At 41.2% G+C, this 21020-nt stretch overlaps 1 protein-coding gene across 1 annotated transcript in view; it reads left to right on the top strand.

Moving 5' to 3' along the window:
- Nucleotides 1-21020, top strand: part of pole (polymerase (DNA directed), epsilon) — a 108136-nt gene that overhangs the window by 38203 nt on the left and 48913 nt on the right. Inside the window, exons 22-30 of the mRNA XM_078227360.1 lie at nucleotides 1137-1229; nucleotides 3270-3414; nucleotides 4068-4225; nucleotides 8048-8243; nucleotides 12637-12851; nucleotides 15277-15379; nucleotides 16365-16445; nucleotides 18041-18163; nucleotides 18650-18868. Coding sequence (XP_078083486.1) covers nucleotides 1137-1229; nucleotides 3270-3414; nucleotides 4068-4225; nucleotides 8048-8243; nucleotides 12637-12851; nucleotides 15277-15379; nucleotides 16365-16445; nucleotides 18041-18163; nucleotides 18650-18868 — 1333 coding nt within the window. The remainder of the gene's footprint in view (nucleotides 1-1136; nucleotides 1230-3269; nucleotides 3415-4067; nucleotides 4226-8047; nucleotides 8244-12636; nucleotides 12852-15276; nucleotides 15380-16364; nucleotides 16446-18040; nucleotides 18164-18649; nucleotides 18869-21020) is intronic.

Here is a 21020-nt window from a genome sequence, read left to right as displayed (position 1 = left end):
ATTCTCCTCATTAAAATCCATGTCATTTATAGCTAGTGTATTTCCTTCTGATCCCACCTGTCCTCCCTACTCAATTACAATAAGCTGACCAGCTTTTTGGCAGGATCAGCCCATCTTGATTCATTCTTGGTCTGCTGTACCTAAATCCACCTGATGCCTTGATTTAATCCAGTCATCCTTCCAAGAGTTGTTTCTACTAATTGCAGTAAGGTAAAAAAATGTTGTAGCCCATTTTGTTTGAATTCAGTGGAATTGGTTGAAGAGGAAAATGGTGCATGAAAAACCTGTAACTTGTTTTGTATTAGCCTTTCTAAAAATAAATTGCAACTGACCAAGTTAGAATGAGTACATTTGGGATTGGGCATTTTCCATATTAGTCAATCTGATGTAAGAAAATTGAACTGGGATAGAATAAGTTTGTCTCACAAATTTTTCTAATGAAATTTGATTTATTATTGTCACATGTATTAGTATACAGTGAAAAGTATTGTTTCTTGCGCGCTATACAGACAAAAGCATACTGTTCATAGAGAAGGAAAGGAGAGAGTGCAGAATGTAGTGTTGCAGTCATAGCTAGGGTATGGAGAAAGATCAACTTAATGCAAGGTCGGTCCATTCAAAAGTCTGATGGCAGCAGGGAAGAAGCTGTTCTTGAGTCGATTGGTATGTGATCTCAGACTTTTGTACCTTTTGCCCGACAAGAAGGTGGAAGAGAGTATGTCTGGAGTGCGTGGGGTCCTTAATTATGCTGGCTGCTTTTCCGAGCCAGCGGAAGTGTAGACAAATCTTAACATTATTTTAATATAAATCTTAACATTAGGAGGATGACTGATAAAATATCTGTTGAATGATTTCAACATATAGATTTGTATGTTTTATCTACCACACAGTTTCTACTTGAACATGTATGGCTCTATCTCCATGCTATGCCAGATAGCATAAGGCATTTTGTAGTCACTGGGGTCAGACCACATGGAACACTTGGTAAAAAAAACTGTTGATTGTAGCATCTGGAGAGGCTTAAAACAGAACCATTTTATCTTTTCAACCCCAGAGGATAGTTTACTGCTGCTAAAATCAAAATAGTCATGAAATCTGGGGAAGTAACTTTTTTGTGTGTGTTCTCTGACTGACAGAGCTCGTTGGTATTCCATGGAAATGGCCGGGATTGTCTGTCACACTGGAGCTAATATCATCACACAGGCCAGAGAGTTGATCGAACAAATCGGGTAAGGAGTTATGAAGTACAGAAAGTCCTCAGCCTAATGACACAATGTTTTCAGGAACTAATTGTAAGTCAGAACCGGTTTTCCCCTTTGGAACAATATTATAAATGGGGGATAGGTTTCTGAACCAAGGTATGATACCTTATTTTCACTGAATAGTGAAAAGCTTGTGAGATCTTGCTTCAGTATAATTGTCTTAGAGTTGTGCATCTCCCATGATGTAATAGTGCCTACACTTTCAAAGACACTTTTACACTGTATCTGAGAAGCAATTTGCCCATTCAGTGGTAGTGAAAGGCAGAACATAAAGGAATTTAACTGTTGGTAAAGATCAACTGTTTGCTGGTGTGACGTTGTGGTAAAGTCGAAACCGGGTGATAGTTTATAATTGCCATAATTCCCTTCATTGTAACTTAAATGTTGTAAAGTCGAGGACTACCTGTATGAATTTCATGGTTGGTGGCAGTAGAAGGAAGTAGCCTCCTCACTTACCCGTAGTAAAAAAGTCAAATCACTTCACCATAATCGCCAACGGCCTGTCTTTGTGGAATCCATAGAATCCTACAGTGCAGGAGGAGGCCATTCAGCCCATCGAGTCTGCACCAACCACAATCCCTCCCAGGCCCTATTCCCGTAACCTCACATATTCGCCTTGCTAATCCCCTGATAGCATGGCCAGTCAACCTAACCCGCACATCTTTGGACTGTGGGAGGAAACCGGAACACCAGGAGGAAACCCACGCAGACATGGGGAGAATGCAGACTCCACACAGACAGCGACCCGAGGCCGGAATTGAACCCAAGTCCCTGGCACTGTGAGGCAGCAGTGCTAACCACTGTGCTATCGTGCCGCCCCAGAGTGCTGAAAAAGAGCTGCAGGTATACACACAGCCAAGTGAGAAAATGATGATGTCGAGATAATCGAGAGCTAGCAAGAAAATGGGCAGAACGGAGTACTAAATGTTCCTGGATGCAAGTTGTTCAGGAAAGATAGGGAAGGAAAGAAAGGAGGAGGGACAAGGCAGATTAGAGACCAAAAAGGAGATCTATGCATGGAGACAGAAGATATGACCTGAGTTAGTAAATGAATACTTGCATCTGTCTTTACCAAGGAGGAAGCTGTTACCAAGGTCCTAGGGAAAAAAGGAGATAATTGATAAACAGGATGGGCTAAAAATTGATATTTCCCAAATATCAATTAGGGTGATCTTTAAGGAAGTTTCACCCAGGGTGTTGCCTGGCCTCGCTGAGGAGAGGTCGAATAAACTAGGATTGTTTCCCCTGGAAAGACAAAGGCTGAGGGGAGACCTAATAGAGGTCTACAAAATTATGAGAGACCGAGACGGGGTGGATAGTCAGAGGCTTTTTCCCAGGGTGGAAGTGTCAATTACAAGGGGGCAGGTTCAAGGTGAGAGGGAGAAAGTTTAAGGGGGATGTGCGGGGGAGATTTTTCACGCAGAGAGTGGTGGGTGTCTAGAACGTGCTGCCAGAGGAGGTGCTGGAAGCAGGCACATTAACAACATCTTAGAGGCATCTGGATGGGTACATGAATAGGGAGGGAATAGAGGGATACGGACTGAGTAAGGGCAGAAGGTTTTTTTTTTAGTTTAGTTAGGGCATTATAATCGGCACATGCTTGGAGGGCTGAAGGGCCTGCTCTTGTGCTGTACTTTCATGTGTTCTAAGTAGCGCGTCAGATGCAGACTCAATGCATTATAACAAGGGTGAAGGATAAGGGAAGTACAATAGGGTTCCTTGGATGACCAAACTCTAGCCATCTCACCAACTGAGCTAGCTGGCTGTCTATGTGAATGGGTAAAGGAGGGAAATTAACCAAACACAAGTTGAATCTGAGTAGAGTAATACTTAGTGCCTGAGGGATTGAGCTTTGCTGATTTCAGACTGTTCGTCACTGAGAAAGCCAGTAACTGGTTTTGTGTTGCTTTGTTTTATGGTAAAGTATGATATTTGTGACGTCTGAAGATGGGAAGGAACTCCTCAGTATAAACAAAAATCACTCAACAGATGTGTTTCTGTTAACAGGCGACCCTTGGAGCTGGACACTGATGGTATTTGGTGTGTCATTCCTAATTCTTTCCCAGAGAACTTTGTCATCAAATCAAACAATCCTAAGAAGCCCAAGATTACAATCTCCTACCCTGGTGCCATGCTTAATATCTTGGTGAAGGTAAGGATAAAACCAGCTCAGGGACCATTTTAAATATTACTGCAATGATGTGATTAAAGTGTATAGATTGTGCTGGGATTGAGGTGCGGAGGGCAAGAGAATATTGAATTGTACTAAATCGTATGCAGTAGTGTCCATTAACTGGCGTTTCATTCGAGTTCATAAAAAGAGACACTTATTGAAACTGTGGTGTGGTTGAGATGGGAGATGTATGCTTGTAATGTCTGACTCCAAATAAATATAAGACTAAGTATAATCCTTCACTAGCAGACTTTCTGGAATATTATAACATAGGATGTTCACTACTGTACTATACTACAGTCCTCTTGTATTTCTAAACTTTACTTTTTACAGTGTTTTTGTAGATGGAAAGATAGTGTTAGAAAGGTATGCACCGAACCCCAAAGTTAAATATTAAACTGCACTTTATTGAGCTATTCTTTTCTTAACTGCTCAAGGGCCATTTTCTAATTTCAGCGGCTCAGACTCAGAATTTGTGTTTTGGGAGAGAGAGAGACACAAATGCCAAATTGTGTCACCTGTCAGTACTATCCAGTTGCGTTGCTTATTCTATGCCTTCAGTAGACTGGATATGTAACATTGCTGAACGGGTAAATTTATTTAGCTAAACGTTTAACTCCTTTCTGTTACAGGAGCGATTCACCAATGAACAATATCAGGAGCTTGTTGACCCTGCAACATTGACCTATGTCACACGTTTAGAAAACAGCATCTTTTTTGAGGTTGATGGTCCTTATTTGGCCATGATTCTGCCAGCTTCCAAAGAGGAAGGAAAGAAACTCAAAAAAAGGTTTAACAAAAGTAGAATTGCACTTTTCCTTGGTAGCTGTTCTTTGTAAAACAAGTTGATCTGTGGTGATATGCATTGGTGCTCTGAGGTCTAAGGCATGGGTATGGGAAATTGCATAGTTTTTATCCCCAAATCGTGATTTGATGTTTAAGATTGATGTATGCATGATATCAAAGAACAAAGAAAATTACAGCACAGGAACAGGTCCTTCGGCCCTCCAAGCCTAACCGACCATACTGCCCGAATTAACTACCCTTCCGGGAACCATATCCCTCTATTCCCATCCTATTCATGTATTTGTCAAGACGCCCCTTAAAAGTCATTATCGTATCCGCTTCCACTACCTCCCCCGGCAATGAGTTCCAGGCACCCACCACCCTCTGTGTAAAACATCTGCCTCGTACATTTCCTTTCAACCTTGTCCCTCGCACCTTAAATCTGTGCCCCCTAGTAATTGACTCTTCCACCCTGGGAAAAAGCTTCTGACTATCCCCTCGGTCCATACCTCTCATAATCTTGTAGACTTCTAGTCTTGTAGACTTCCAGTGAGAACAAACCAAGTTTCTCCAACCTCTCCTCATAGCTAATGCCCTCCATACCAGGCAACATCTTGGTAAATCTTTTCTATCCCCCCTCCAAAGCCTCCACATCCTTCTGGTAATGTGGCGGCCAGAATTGAACACTATATTCCAAGTGCGGCCTAACTAAGGTTCTATAAAGCTGCAATATGATTTGCCAATTTTTAAACTCAGTGCCCCGGCCGATGAAGGCAAGCATGCCGTATGCCTTCTTGACTATCTTCTCCACCTGCATTGCCACTTTCAGTGACCTGTGTACCTGTACACCCAGATCCCTTTGCCTATCAATACTCTTTAAGGGTTCTGCTATTTACTGTATATTTCCTATCTGTATTAGACCTTCCAAATGCATTACCTCACATTTGTCTGGATTAAACTCCATCTGCCATCTCTCTGCCCAAATCTCCAACTGATCTATATCCTGCTGTATTCTCTGATGGTCCTCATCGCTATCCGCAAATCCATCAACCTTTGTGTCGTCCGCAAACTTGCTAATCAATCCAGTTACATTTTCCTCCAAATCATTTTATATATATATATATATATATATATAACAAACAGCAAAGGTCCCAGCACTGATCCCTGAGGAACGCCACTTGTCACAGCCCTCCATTCAGAAACGTACCCTTCCACTGCTACCCTCTCTTCTTTAACCAAGCCAGTTTTGTATCCACCTTGACAGCTCACCTCTGATCCCATGCAACTTCACCTTCTGCACCAGTCTGCCATGAGGGACCTTGTCAAAGGCCTTACTGAAGTCCATGTAGACAACATCCACTGCCCTACCCTCATTAATCATCATCGTCACTTCCTCGAATACCTGAAATTTATAGTTTGTGAACTTGGTTAATAAGAGCAAAATACTGCAGATGCTGGAAATCTGAAATAAAAACAAAATGCTGGAAAAGCTCAGGCAGAATCTGTGGAGAGAGAGAAACAGCGTTTGAGCCTGTATGACTTCTTAACCATTTCTTTGTCAACTTCGGTTTAACAGAGCAGAATTGGGAGTTCTTGAGGCCATGAGCACCAGGAACTTTTGGTGCCCCTCCTCTCTTCTCCGTTACCCCCCCCTTCGAGCACAAATCACTTACCCCCAAGTGAGGTCCATAAAATGTTTGTACCCTGCGCTAACATCCTGCAAATATCACAATATGCTTAAATTCACTGACAACCTTTTTGTGTTTTGGAGAGTTTTGCTGGTGGCCCCACAATTGGTTGGGGATCCTGGGCAGTGACCTCATCTACCATGTTGATGCACCCTGACCCTAATGTACCTATTTAGGGTAATCCAGTTGTGATCCAAATGGATAGTCAACTTAAATCCAGCCATTTTAGTTGAATGCTTTATATGTTACATGATTTATACTGCTAGAATCATGGAATTGTACAAGACAGTATTTGGCTCTGTGGCAGGTCTCTTCTGTTTGAGGTCTTTGAAAGAGTTTTTAATATTTTCAGTCTTTCCTTGTATCTTTTATACAGTTTAATAAAACAGCACACCAGAGCACAGTACATCCTGTACTTGTTATTGTATAGCATACAGTTTATTACAGCATTTTATGATGAGGATGTGTCCCTTTGAGTCGAACTGTTGGTGCAAAATGTGTTTGAGGGAAGTTTGTAGATTAATGTTCAAATAGCAAGCTGCAAGTCAGAATACTGGATAAAATGCCTGGCTTTTAAATGTAATTGACAGTCCAGAATTGTATATGCTAGAGTTGTAGTGTTAGTAAGTTTTGCATCCAATCTTTTGCATTTAAAGTTGTTTTGACTGAAATCTGGATTATGTAGCAGTGCAAAATAGCACACTAAATACTACAGGCACACTCAAAAACATGACAAAGCAACTGATGAAATGCAATTGAAACATAAACATGGTACAGATTTGTAAAGTGCAAGGTTGTGTTTTTCTTAAGTACATGACACTTGCTCCCTGCCAAGAGTGCTACCATCCACAGAACTGACCATTCTGCTCAGTGCAGAGAGAAAAATGTGCATCTTTCTTAATTGTTGGCCATTCCTCACCAAGTCACCTATTATTGGAAGCTGTAATGTTTATGGAGGCTGATTCTTTTACCCCACTTACTGGATTCTGTTGCTTGAACCCCATCCTCAATCACACACACTTGCAGCAGTGTCACCTGCATATTTTCAGTTAGCAATCCCGATGCTCAGACCTAAGCAGCCTTCAGAACTGCTGCCACTGACACCAGGAAACGTACACTCGGTGCTTGGCTGCTTCAGAGTCGGCCATTGGTTCTTGTGTAAGATGCAATGTCAAATGAGATGAATTCAGTACTGAAAGCAGCTGGCAAAGCACTCTGGTTTCAGCTCCTCTCATTTCAAATTGCTTGCAAGAATATCCCCAATGAAGGTCTTTCAGTCATGTACTGCCATGTTTCCATGCAACCACCTTTCAAACAGTCAAGGCCTTTTTTAATATTTCTGTAGGTTTCTTGCAATGTACCAACACTACAAAAGCATTAGAGACTTGGAATTCCTAGTTACTGGCACCATTATCCTTGGTAAACTATGGCGGCCGGTCATAGAATCTTAACAGCACGGAAAGAAAGCCATTCTGCCCATTGTGTCCATGCTGACTCTCCTAAGGAGCAGTTTGTGTACTGCCCTCTCCCTACATCCCTGCACATTCCTCCTTTTGGATATTTAGATTATTAAAAAATGTAAAAAAATTAATGGCATGGAAGAAGGCTCTGCGGGAAATGAGCCTTATCCCATTTTCCAGCGCTTGGACCACTTCAATTTCATTCTCCCAGAAAATATGAAAGAATTTGTAATAAATCCCATTTCCACCACACAATAAAGTCCAAGCCCACAAATGGAAACGAGCAATATTCCAGCATAAGCTAACAACTGAATGTATGGCTTCAGAGCTCTGAAGAAGTCATATGACTTGAACCGTTAACTGATTCTCTCTTTTCAGATGCTGCCAGACCTGCTATGTTATTCCAGCATTTTCTGTTTTTATTTCTGATTACCACCGTCTGCAAAATTTTGCTTTAGCATTATGTTCCACAGGTACTGCTATCCCCCTCAATCCCTTACTAAGTGGGATATCTTTGTACATGCCTAAACTGTGAGATTGATGGACTGTTTGGCAAGGTAGGGCCGCATTGACTTATCCCGAGAGAGAGAACCTGTTTCGAAGGCAACTTGGGGTACTGGGTAACAACTATCATCAGTGTGTTTTTCTGAGAGCCTGGTCACTTCTTGTTTTTGGCAGATATGCAGTGTTTAATGAGGATGGCTCACTGGCTGAACTAAAAGGCTTTGAAGTGAAACGCCGCGGGGAATTGCAGCTCATCAAGATTTTTCAGTCATCCGTCTTTGAGGCTTTTCTGAAAGGCACCACATTGGAAGAAGTGTATGCGTCCGTTGCCAAGGTAGCAGATTACTGGTTGGACGTACTATACAGCAAGGTATGGGTGTCAATATTTAGCTGTTACTGAAGCAATCCACCTTTCTACAATGGCCCCCATTTAGACCAGAGTCTTTGTTTTTTAAAACCACTCTGGTTTGCTGAGGATTACTTTTGTTATTCCTAAAGTCCATTTACTGAGGTTACTTTCCAGCAAACAAAAGGACAAGATTAGAATTGGTCAAAATAACTAACCTGGAGTGACAGAATTCTATGTAAATAGATGATTAGAAAACTGCATGTATGAGAACATTTTACAGAACAGTGCATTTAGAATGTATTGAAACTTTGAGTCATCATTGTGGGTAAATGAGATCAAATTAAGTTTTGCCAAACTTAGTCATGTTAGTTGTGTGCCATTTAAAATCTCTTTAATTAAATAATACACAAGTACTCCCCTTGATGCAGTTTTTCAACAGCTTTCTTATTTAAGCATTTTAATGTTTTTTAACCGCAGCGGCGGTTTTCCTATGGGTAAACTGAACTATTCAGATTTGAAATAATGGTCCCAAAAGTTATAAAATATTGCATTTGTGTTTTTCATTCCAGAACTAAAGCCTAGAAATTGCTAGTTTATGTCATTGCACAGCTTAATCGCTTGAACATTTGTATTTATGACCAATTTCATTTGTTCCTTATTATTTATGGGATGCTTTGTCTCTTCTACCATGAAGACCGATGCTAAGTATTTGTTTAATGTCTCTGTTATTTCTTCATACTCTATCAAAGTTCCCCCTCCCTGTCTCAAAGGGACTCAAGTTTACCTTTGCAAATCTCGTCCTCTTTAGAAAACTTGCACTGTTTGATGCCTTTTACAGCCAATTAAGTAATTCTAAAGTGCTGTCACTGTTGAACAGATCCTAGAAGTTTGTATGCTTGCTTTGTTTGCTAGTTTTCTTTTCCTTATCAATTTCTTGGTTATCCTTTGCTGATTTCTAAATCCAATTCTCAGGCTTATTCTATTTTTGACAGTATTATAAGCCTGCACTTTTCAATTTGTTGAGCATAGTTGGATCTCTTTTCCTATGGCGTTTATATTCCTTAAGGGAGTGTACATTAGTTACAAATTATGAAATGAATCTTAAAATGTTTGCCATTGCTTATCTACCGTCATTTTTTAATCCAGTTTCTCAATCTATCTTGAGCAGATCTCTCCTCATTCCTATATAATTTGCTTCGTTTAGTTTTTAAGATCCACGTGTCGTGCTTAACTAAATCTCTCTTAAACAGAATATAAAATTCTGTCATTATGATCTCTTTCTCCAGAGGCACTTTTACGACAAATTCTTTAATTAACCATTTCTCGTTGTGCAATTCCAGATCTAAAATAGATTGCTCCCTTGTTTTCTATCTCCTGCTGTTTAGAGAGAAAATTAACTGTGACTTTCTTGTCATTAACCTATGTTAATGACAAGAAAGTCACGGGGGGAGTCAATGATATTCTACAAAATGTGTATGTTGTCTGATAATTTGTCTTGCGTAAGTCACTTCGAGGTCTGAAGTCAGTGCTTTGTCTAGTTGGTGCTCATTATATCCAACATTTATAAAGAGGGGTATTCTCTTTCCAGCATAAGTATCAGTCGCTGGTGTACAGTGCAAGTGTTCTTTGTTGTGATTCAAGTCGTGCTGTTCTTTGACTGGATGTTGGACAGATACAAATGCAGTCCAGGTCAGGAGAGGAGATCTATTTATATGGGAGTGTCAGTCGATGAGGAAATCTCTAGCAGAAAAACTTGAGTTATGGCAACAGGTTAATTTTCTTTAATTGCCCTGTGAAGCAATTATGCAGTGTAAATGCATGAGTGAAAATTTCTCCATTTTGGTATCTCTGGTGAAATATTAAATGCGGCACAGATTTTTACAGCTCCCCCCACTGGTGCAGTCTTCCAGTCCTGTCTATTCAATGGACATAAAATTCTGCCTGTGCTCTGTTTGAATGTATTTGCAGCTTTTTTCAAAATAACAGCAACATTTTGGGCGGCATGGTGGCACAGTGGTTAGCACTTCTGCCACACAGCACCAAGGACCCGGGTTCGATTCCCGGCTTGGGCCACTGTCTGTGTGGAGTTTGCACATTCTCCCCGTGTCTGCGTGGGTTTCCTCCGGGTGCTCTGGTCCAAAGATGTGCAGGTTAGGTTCATTGGCCATGCTAAATTCACCCTAGTCTTGAGGGGATTAGCAGGGTAAATATGTGGAGGTACGGGGATAGGGTGGGATTGTTGTCGGTGCAGGCTCGATAGGCCGATTGGCCTCTTTCTGTACTGTAGGGTTTCTATGATTTCCTCCCTTTACATTCTGCTATACATAGTAAGGAATTTATTTTCAGTTGATCCTTGAAGTATATGTTGCAATATTGGCATGCTGTTCATCCTTAAGGTGAGCACCAGCCCGTACATGCACATTTTTACCATTGTGGTGTAAAACATCCACTCTGGAGTTTGAGAGGTTCAAGTAAGTAAAACAACTTTATTCAATCATGCCTGGAGAAGCTCCTAAGTCAACCAAGTATTAAGTTAAATTGCTACTAATGGCTACACGATCTTGTTAGTAGCCACTAATGGCTAGTTACTCTAAAACATTATTCACCGAGTGAGTTTCTTTGACCTACTCAGTGAGACAGTGCATAAAGAGTAGGTGTTTTCTCATCTTTTAGTTTGAACCCACCTGTCCCATGTGGAATTGAATTCCCTTCATTGTTTGCACAGGCTGTGAACGGTTACAGAATGTCAAGTATCCCATCATGCTCCTAGAGTCCATTAATCCTAACTGTTCCAGAATGAATGCACACCATTTTATTAGTGGTATGCAGATGTTAGTATAGAACTTTCAAAAGGCTAAAGACTTTTTAAAGGATGTATGTTTTTTGAGAGGGAGGTTAAGAGGCAGAGGAATTTAAGGAGGGAATTCCAGAATTTGTGGCTCAAATGGTTGAGGCAAGTGCCCAGAGTTGGAGGAATGTACATTTCTGAGAAGGTTGCAGAAGGAGCATGGAAATATTAAATTGTCGGTATTGAGGGACTGGTACTTAATGGAGGTAACAGATGGGTGAGTGAAATTTGGTTTGTGGTACGGTGGGACAACACTAACTTGGATGAGCTGAGGTTCATACAGAGTGGAGATGGAAGGCCTGACTTGAAAGCATTGGGATAACATGGAGACAACGAAGGCATGGATGAGAGTTTCAACTGTAGATGAACTGAGGGAAGAGCGGGGAAGCACTCGTGTTTTTGTGGGTGTAAGCAGACAGACTTTGTGATAGACAGGCTATGAGGTTGAAAATCAGGCACCTCTTCAAATACAATGCTGAGGTTGAGAACATTTTAATTGAGGTTAAGGCCAGTGCCAGGAGATTAAGTAAATGATAAGCATGTTGACTTTGTGGCTTCTATTTTCCCAGTGTTTAGCTAGGCAAAATAGTGGATTACTCAAGACTGGTCTAACTGCTCAGATGAAGTGGAGAGGTGAAAAGATGGAGCTGAGTGTTGCAACATCCATGTGTACATTAACCCCATGTCTTTGGCTTGACATCACCAAAGGTTGGCATTAACAGGTGGTGGCCGCTTAATATCTTTAGGGTCACTGGAAGTAGTAATTCCAGATGGGGAAGGGAGAATTATCCCCAAGATGTGCTGGGGAATCCCTTTGTTAAGTTCCCAGTTAAGATTTGCCCGGCAATTGCCTGGAAGTGCAAACTTTATCAGATTATCAGTTGGCCTCTCAGTGAGGCTCACTTACACCTGCTGTAAGCCACATACTTTCACATGCAGGGTCCTATCCTTTGCAGACAGAAGGAGCATGTCCATACATTGTGCCTTTTCTATAATAAAGTTCTGTACTACCAAAGAACTGAAAGAAAAAATCAGTGCAGTCATCTGGCAAGCTTGGACAAGTTTGGCTAATCCAAAGCTACTGGTGCAGAGTTTCAGCTTACCACAGGCATTATTTTATGGTTTTTGCAATTCTGCTGGCGGGAATGGCTGATGAATTCAATGGGACCAGAATTTTGTGTCAACCAAATTTGAATCATCACGATATCACTAATTTGCAAGAACATACTAACTCGGAGCAAGGAGTAGGCAATTCAGCCCCTCAGGCCTGCTCCGCCATTCAATGGCTGACCTTATCTCTGCTTCAACGCCACTTTCCTGCCCATTCTCCGTAACCCTTCCCCCATTACTAATTAAAAATCTGTCCATCTCCTCACTCAGAGTCAGTTTGTTAAATTTTGGAGTCCGCTCTGCTGTTTTGAAATGGGGGTTTAGTACCTGAGCAGAGTGGACCATTTATATGAGAGTTCATTCTTTTCCGAATGGAAGTGTGAATGTTGAAAGACGTGCTTAACCTGAGAAAGTAGTTTCTTATTGGTGATTTGATCTCCTTGTTTCAATTTTTAGGCAGCTAACATGCCTGACCTGGAGCTGTTTGAATTGATCTCTGAGAATCGATCAATGTCCCGTAAGTTAGAGGATTATGGGGAACAAAAGTCCACCTCGATAAGCACAGCCAAAAGGCTCGCCGAATTTCTTGGGGATCAAATGGTGAAAGATGCAGGGCTGAGTTGCCGTTTTATCATTTCCAAGAAGCCAGAGGGGTCCCCAGTCACTGAAAGGTAAGAGAAGCCAAACGTAGGAATGTTCCTTCCTAATTGGCTCCATGGCTTCTTGCAATAGTTATTTGTATATTAGAACAAGCCACAAAACTATCAAAGTCAGAAGTATAATGCTCAGATGGGAGTGAATATTTACAATCGTGAATGGAGTGAAAGTTGGAGTTTTACGGAACTATTAAAATGAATTTTTGCCCAATCATCTATGATTTTGAGTTTGCCAGAGGAAACTGAAATTCTAAGTTTGGATGTGTATTTGTTTGCGGGTGACCTGTGTTGGGGTTGGGGAGAGAACATGCTGTCAACGAAGTGGGAGAGTTCCGACGTGAGAGAGAGGGTCTCCTGGTGCCGTGAGATCGAGGCGCCCGAGCAGAATGGTGGCCGAGCACTCTGAAGCCGGTTTCATCAGCACATTTAGGCTCTCTTTTTCTCTCTCTCCTCTCCTCTCTCCCTCCCGCCCCCCGCCAAACTCCCAACTCTCCAAAAAAGTAACAATGTCAAAAGATTGTGATGCAGAGCACGCCCAACGCAGATCTCTGCTGTTTTCTTGCCGTTATGACACTAGAAGCGTGATCTTATGAAAAAAATTCTATGGACGTAATTTTACAAAATAAATTTGAAGTGCTGAATGAGTGCGAAAACTGGAGAGTTTCCGACTTGTTTTTTGGGCAAGTTTAAAAATTGAATCTTATGGCACTAGTGCCACAAAGCAGTTCCCGCTGGCGGAGGGGTGGAGCCTAAGCACATTGAAGCTGGCTGCTGAACTCCAGGGGCACTGTTGCACAGGACGCACCGATCTCCCAGTATATTGAGATATCTCCGGACCCTTCCCCCTGTCAATCATCTTTCGCAGAACATATTAAATGTGGGCTTGTCCAGGTAGAAAATATCAAATAGCACCATAAAGAAGAACAAGGTGTCTTGAGCAGCCAAAAGAGAAAATGCTGGAAAATCTCAGCAGATCTGGCAGCATCTGTAAGGAGAAAAAAGAGCTGACATTTTGAGTCCAGACGACCCTTTGTCAAAGCTTTTATCCAGTGTCTTGAGCAGCGTTCCTTCCTCAAGATAACAAATGGCACCTCGGTATTTAAGAAGGGAGGGAAGGGGGAAACAGGGAACTGCAGACCTGTTAACCTTACATCAGTAGTAAGAAAAGTGATAGGATCTGTTATAGAGGATGTGATAAATGGACACTTGGATAATAATGATTGGATATAGCCATGATGGATTTATGAATGGGAAATCGTACTTTTCGAATCTGTTGGCAGAGTTGATAAAGGGGAGTTGGTGGATGTAGTGTCCTTGGATTTCCAAAGACATTCAATAAAATTCCCCCACAGGAGGTTAGTTGTAAAATTTAAAGCACATCGGATAGCAGGTAGCATACTGGCATGGATTAAGGATTAGTTAATGGGCAGGTAGGAATGTGTGTTGTGAGGAAGATGCAAAATGGCTTCATTCAATCTTTGGATGAGATTGGACAAGAGAGTCGGCAAGAACATGACGGGTGGAATATAATGTGGAAAAATGTGAGCTTATCCAGTTTGATAGGAGGAACAGATGCGCGGAATATTTCCTAAATGGCAAAAGATTTTAAAAGTGTAGACGTACAAAGGGACCTGGTTGTCCTCATCAATAAGTCCCTGAAAGCTAACATGCAGGTGCAGCAATTAGGAAGGCTGATGATATGTTAGCCTTTATTATAAGGGGTTTTGAGTACAGGAGCAGCAAAGTCCTGTCTCAGTTGTATGGAACCTTGGTTAGACTGCACCTGGAGTACATTGTACAGTTTTGGTCCCCTTACCTTGGGAAGGATATTATTGCCACAGATGGAATGCAAAAAAAGTTAACCAGACTTGTCCCCAGGCTGGCGAGACTGTTGTGAAAAGAGATTGGGGAAACTAGGCCTGTATCCTCGAGGGTTTCAAAGAATAAGAGATGATCTCATTGAAATGTAGAAAATACTTAAAGCGATCGACAGGGTAGATGTGATGTTTCCTCTGGTTGGGGTGTATATACCAGGGAACAAAATTTCCAGATAAGGGGAAGCAACTTAGAAACCAGATGAGAAGAAATACTTTTACTTGGAGGGTTGTGAATCTTTGGAATTCTTGAACCCAGAGGGCTGTGGAAGCTGAGCTATTGAATATGTTTAAAGCAGAGGTTGACAGATTTCTAAATGTCAGTGACATGAAGGGACATTGGGAATAGTGTGGGGATAATCAGCCATGATTATGTTAAATGGCGGAGCAGGCTCAATGGGCTGAACGGCCTCCTACTCCCATGTTCCTCAATTAAAATCAAACCAAAAATATAATTCAATTGTTGTAGGATCAGTGGGCAGTGATCCATTGGTTGTAAAATGCTGTGGGACATTTTGAGAATGTGAAAGACACAGTCTGAGTGCAATACTTACTCTCCCTTGCAGAGCGATTCCACTGGCCATTTTCCAAGCCGAACCAAGTGTTAAAAAGCACTATCTGAGGAAGTGGTTAAAGAGTCCTTCCTTGCAGGACCTGGACATTCGATTAGTAAGTTTCCCTAGAGAAAACTTTCTTCTTTATCACGTTAATTTTAGGTATTTACTTTGAGCTTTGAAATTTTTGAGTTTTTATTCCAAGTATTCGGTAATTGCCAAGTAACCATTTTGCTAATGTTAAATTTAAACATGCTGAATTCAATATCTAAAGTTCTGGTACATCCAAGTTTGCACATGAGCGACATCAAGCTAGAAAATCTGGCAAATTGTCATGAAAAGAACAAAAACTGAAAATACATAGATTAAATAAGTGGGAGGAATGATGGCCGATATAGTTCAATCTTTCAAAGTGTAAGGCAATTCACCATGCTTAAGAATGGCTGATTGGAATCCATTCTAAATGAGGGCATGCCTTTGGGGTCCAGGTATGTGCATGCAATTAAAAGCTAACTTGCAGACACCAAAATGACAAGTGTTGCTGAGTTTTGGCATACAGTATAGAATATAAAAGCAAGCAAAGTATTAGCACAGGTGTACAGGGCATTGGTTAGCCTTTATTGAAGCACTGTGGCAGTGACAGATTGTCAGAATGGTTCCTGGGGTAAAGAGATTTTCCTGTGATGAGTAAGTGACTAAGTAAAGGGGCAAGCTAAGTTTGACATCTTGAAAAGATTCAACAAGGAAACAACTGCTTCTCTATCAGTATAATCCTGAACAATGAGATGCAATGTCCACCAGAATGTAGAGAACTTGCTCAAACCAAAGGGATAAAAATTTGTAAGCACTGTCCCAGAAAGCTATAGATAGCCAATTGAAATGTTCAAAAGGGCAATGGATACTTTGGAAGTACAAGCAGAAAAGAGAGGTAGAGAAAGGATGAGAAATTGGGATTATTTACGATAACACTGCCATGGCAAATAAAATAGACGAGGAAGCTGGGCAAAGGGTAGGAAAGAGTATAAACCGATAGAATTACCCACCCTCCCAATTTGTCAACAGAATCCACCTATATTACAATACAGGTCTGTTTCTTCTAGATTCTGGACTGGGATTATTACATTGAGCGACTTGGCAGCGCCATCCAGAAGATTATCACCATCCCTGCAGCCCTTCAGCAGGTTAGTACTTCTCATTCTCCTGCTTTATTTACTAATTACTTGAAATTCTACATTTATTTACATTAAAAATTTCTGTATTTTAAGCTTGTGATGGTTAGCGCTAGTGATGGCAAAGGGAGGGGGCAAGTTCTTTCACAGTTAAGTGCCAATTTATCATTGCTGTTAATGGTAAAGCAGTTTTACCATTGAAACGTAGACATTGGCTAGCTTTTATTGGAATTATGAATTTATGTATTAAATTGAAGCCAGCTACTTCTATATTTGTCCTCATAAGCTACAGTTAATTAGCATATAGAGCAGACTGTGCCTTATGCAACTTATGAGCAATATTTAGTGAATGGTACAGGATCTGGCACGGTAGTACAGTGGTTAGTACTGCTGCCTCACAGTGCCAGGGACCCTGGTTCAATTCCAGTCTCTGGGTGACTGTCTATATGGAGTTTGCACATTCTCCCCGTGTCTGCGTGTGTTTCCTCTGGGTGCTCCGGTTTCCTCCCACAGTCCAAAAGATGTCTGGTTTAGATGCGTTGGCCATGCTAAATTCTCCCTCAATTTGATTTGATTTATTATTGTCACATGTATTAACATACAGTGAAAAGTATTGTTTCTTGCGTGCTATACAGACAAAACATACCGTTCATAGAGATGGAAACAAGAGAGTGCAGAATGTAGTGTTACAGCCATAGCTAAGGTGTAGAAAAAGATCAACTTAATGCAAGATAAGTCCATTCAGAAGTCTGACAGCAGCAGGGAAGAGGCTGTTCTTGAGTCGGTTGGTACATGACCTCAGACTGTTGTATCTTTTTCCCGAAGGTAGAAGAGAGTGTGTCTGGGGTGCGTGGGGCCCTTAATTATGCTGGCTGCTTTGCTGAGGCAGCGGGAAGTGTAGACAGAGTCAATAGCTGGGAGGCTGGTTTGCATAATGGATTGGGCTACATTCACGACCTTTTGTAGTTCCTTGTCTTGGGCAGAGCAGGAGCCATACCAAGCTGTGATACAACCAGAAAGAATGCTTTCCTATGGTGCATCTGGAAAAGTTGGTGAGTCAGTCTACCCAAACACGTGCCAGAGTGTGGTGACATGGAGATTTTCACAGTAGCTTCATTGCAGTGTTAATGTAAGTCTACTTGTGACTAATAAATAAACTTACTTAAGCTGATTTAGAGCTTTTTGAAGATGTAACTAGTAGGATAGATAAAAGGGAACCAGTGGATGTGGTATACCTGGATTCCAAAAGGCATTTGATAAAGTGCCACACAAAAGGGTAACAGGCACGATAAGAGCTCCTGGAGTTTAGGGTAGCATTTTACCATGAGTAGAGGATTGGTTAACCGATAGAAAGCAGAGAATGGACATAAACGGCCTTTTCAAGTTGGCAGGCAATGACTAGTGGAGTGCTGTAAGGATCGTGCTGGCGTCTCAACTATTTACAATCTATATAGTGATTTTGACGAAGAGACAGAAAATAATGTAACATAGTTTACTGATGATAACTGGTGGGAACATAAACTGTGGGGAGCATATCTCTTTGTTCAGCGATACTTAAGATCTTATCCTTGTTCAGTTTGGGACAAATGGGTGTCATTCCCTTCCAGGTGAAGAATCCAGTTCCACGGGTCCGGCATCCTGACTGGCTTCACAAGAAACTGTTAGAAAAGAACGATATTTACAAACAAAAGAAAATTAATGAACTCTTCACTAACACTGGAGTCAGGCAGGTTTGTATTCTCCAATTAATGTTGTTAGTTAATAAGCAAGAGCATTTAGCTTGTGTTCTACAAATGTCAATGTGATCTTTTCTCCAATCGCTATCTTCTTTATGTCTCCAAAGTGGTGGTCCTATTATGTACCTTCAGCACGTCGTTAATTTAAGATTCCTTAGAACATAGAACAGTACAGCACAGAACAGGCCCTTCGGCCCACGATGTTGTGCCGAGCTTTGTCTGAAACCCAGATCAAGCTAATTCCTCCCTATCATCCCGAAGTACTCCATGTGCCTATCCAATAGCTTCTTAAATGTTCTTAAAGTTTCTGATTCCTTGTCTTTCTTTTCATCACTTTAAGAAATCAAATATCTTGAAGCTGGAATTGTTTAGTTCAGGTTCAATGGGGCTGGTTAGTGTGTGTGTTTCTCTAGGTTGAGAATATGGTGGAGCTGAAACCAGTTTTTAAATTTTGTTCTAAATATAGTCTCTCTGTTTCAGGTGACATCCAATCAGCATTTAAGAAATGACCAACAATCAGAGATTGGTGATCTGGAAGATTTTGGTGTCTCCAAACGTAAAGGACAGCCAGTTATCCCCATCAGCACAAAGAGGAGACGTGGTATGAATGATGAGAGTCAGGAGATATCACAAGACCTGGAATTAACCCAGTCTTGGAGAGAGATATTGGGACCCCCTCCACCACTGGGAACTACAAAGGTAATCTAGAACTGGAATGATAACTTTAACACTTGCTAATAATTATGCTGTCACATTTTTCAGTAGGTCCATTGTACATCCATGTATGTACTGGTCTTCTGCTGACAGGTTGGACATCTATTTAACTAGTATTTCTAAGTTTTCTCAAAAACCTGCTTGCAGATTTTCCTCAAGTTGTGTTAAAATAATCTGAATGGAATGTCGCAATTTACAATAGGTCACTGAATCTCCCTCCATTTTATCCATCTGAAAACTACTTTCTTATAGCACAACAGTTTGTGACTGCTTATGTATCAGCTCTAACCCTTGGCAAATCTTCTAATCCATCTGTCCCTGGCCTTTGTTCATAGTCCGGTTGCCACTGCAATTTTATTATGACTGGAGTGTAAAGCCTTTTTCTCCTCTCTATTTTACGTTGTGCTATTAAGAGATGTGGCTTTTCTAAGATCCATAGCACAAAAGGGCCACTTCGCAGATAGTCATTGCAGCATGACTGAAACCAGGCAATTACCACCTCAAACATAGGATACCAACCTGCAAGTTGGAGACTTTTGGTGCATGGCCCTTGAGCAAGTTACTGTTTGAACTTGTGGCTCTTGAGAGCAAATAAATTGTAGTGTTGTTCCAATGAAAATTAATTAAAACCTTTGAGGAATTCAAACTTTGTAGGGGTTGACATGCCAATCAAATAAGCTTACCAGGCCCAACTAATCATTTATGACATTTTTCCATGATATCCCTTTTGGCCAGGGTTAATCTTCAATTTTGAACATGTGCACTTCAGGATATGCTCAGGAAATTCCGGTTGGTTGTGTTGGCAACTGTGGAGGTGGAAATATTTGCAGGTGGGGGTGGTTGGTGCAGAGAGGCGGGGGGGGGGGGGGTTGCACAGGAAGTTTAAATTAGGGCTCTTTTTCATTTACATGAACATCAAAACTGTTCATACTAACAGGTCTTATTGTTGGGATTTAGGATCCGCCAATGGGGCCTTTCTAACAGGTAAACCAGCAAATAATAACAGAATTGAGTTACCCAGGATTTGAATGCTGAATTGCCAGGACTGTAGGTTGCATGTACTTGCAATAGTGGGTCTTCTAGTAAATTAGGGTCGGATTAGAGTGAACTTTATTGCACTATAATTTGATGTGCTCGGGGGTTCCCAGAGTCAGAGAATTTAATAAAAATAAAAGCAAATTACTGCGGATGCTGGAATCTGAAACCAAAAGAAAATGCTGGAAAATCTCAGCAGGTCTGGCAGCATCTGTAAGGAGAGAAAAGAGCTGACGTTTCGAGTCCAGCTGACCCTTTGTCAAAGCTTTGACAAAGCGTCATCTGGACTTGAAACGTCAGCTCTTTTCTCTCCTTACAGATGCTGTCAGACCTGCTGAGATTTTCCAGCGTTTTCTCTGAGAATTTAATCTCCAAATTTGATACCTCTGACTTTGATCAGGACTAATATCTCAGAAAATATTAAAAACTTGAAAGTGCTTTCATATCTCCTCATCTGTGTGAATTCCAGTTAGTGCAGCTGTCTGCCAGGAACTAATATTTGAGTGAGCCAGGTTGGAACCTTTCTATAAATGAGCCTTGGGGCTTGCATGGAAAGTTTAAATCTGTTTCCAGGGAGACCCTGTATACATAGCGTAATAAGTTTGAAGCTCCGTTGGACTGTGTTCAAATGTTACTGATGTGGAGTCAGCTTTGATTTTATTTAAGCTTAAGTGAAACTTGATGCATTTCAGTATTCACGCAGCAGTTGTCCTTTGACTAAAAGGGATGAGTCATTTACTGTTCCTTCTGCTCACGTGTGCATCTGGAGCTGTCTGGTGTTGCCCCTGGCCATTCTGCACTGAGGATGGTTCAAACCCACCAGGATTTTATACAGGGGGAAAATCCAAAACTGGAGACTCATGGATTCAGCAAGTTCTGTGTTGAGGCCTGGGCTGACCTTATCTCCTTTTCAGCCTTGGCACAGCATTTTTCTGGGTTTATTTTCTTTTTCCATTGTTGATAACACAATTCAGGACCTTGAGGACAACAAAAGTTCCAACTGTACTTAAAATCTAGATTTTAGCAAAATTCTCATTAAGTTTAACATAATAAATATATCTGTGGAAACCGTTGGATTAGCAACCTTGATGTTAAATTGCAA

The sequence above is a fragment of the Mustelus asterias genome, chromosome 13 (assembly GCF_964213995.1).
Source record: "Mustelus asterias chromosome 13, sMusAst1.hap1.1, whole genome shotgun sequence".
Classification (NCBI taxonomy): domain Eukaryota; kingdom Metazoa; phylum Chordata; class Chondrichthyes; order Carcharhiniformes; family Triakidae; genus Mustelus; species Mustelus asterias.
This window is presented reverse-complemented; position numbering and strand designations above follow the sequence as displayed.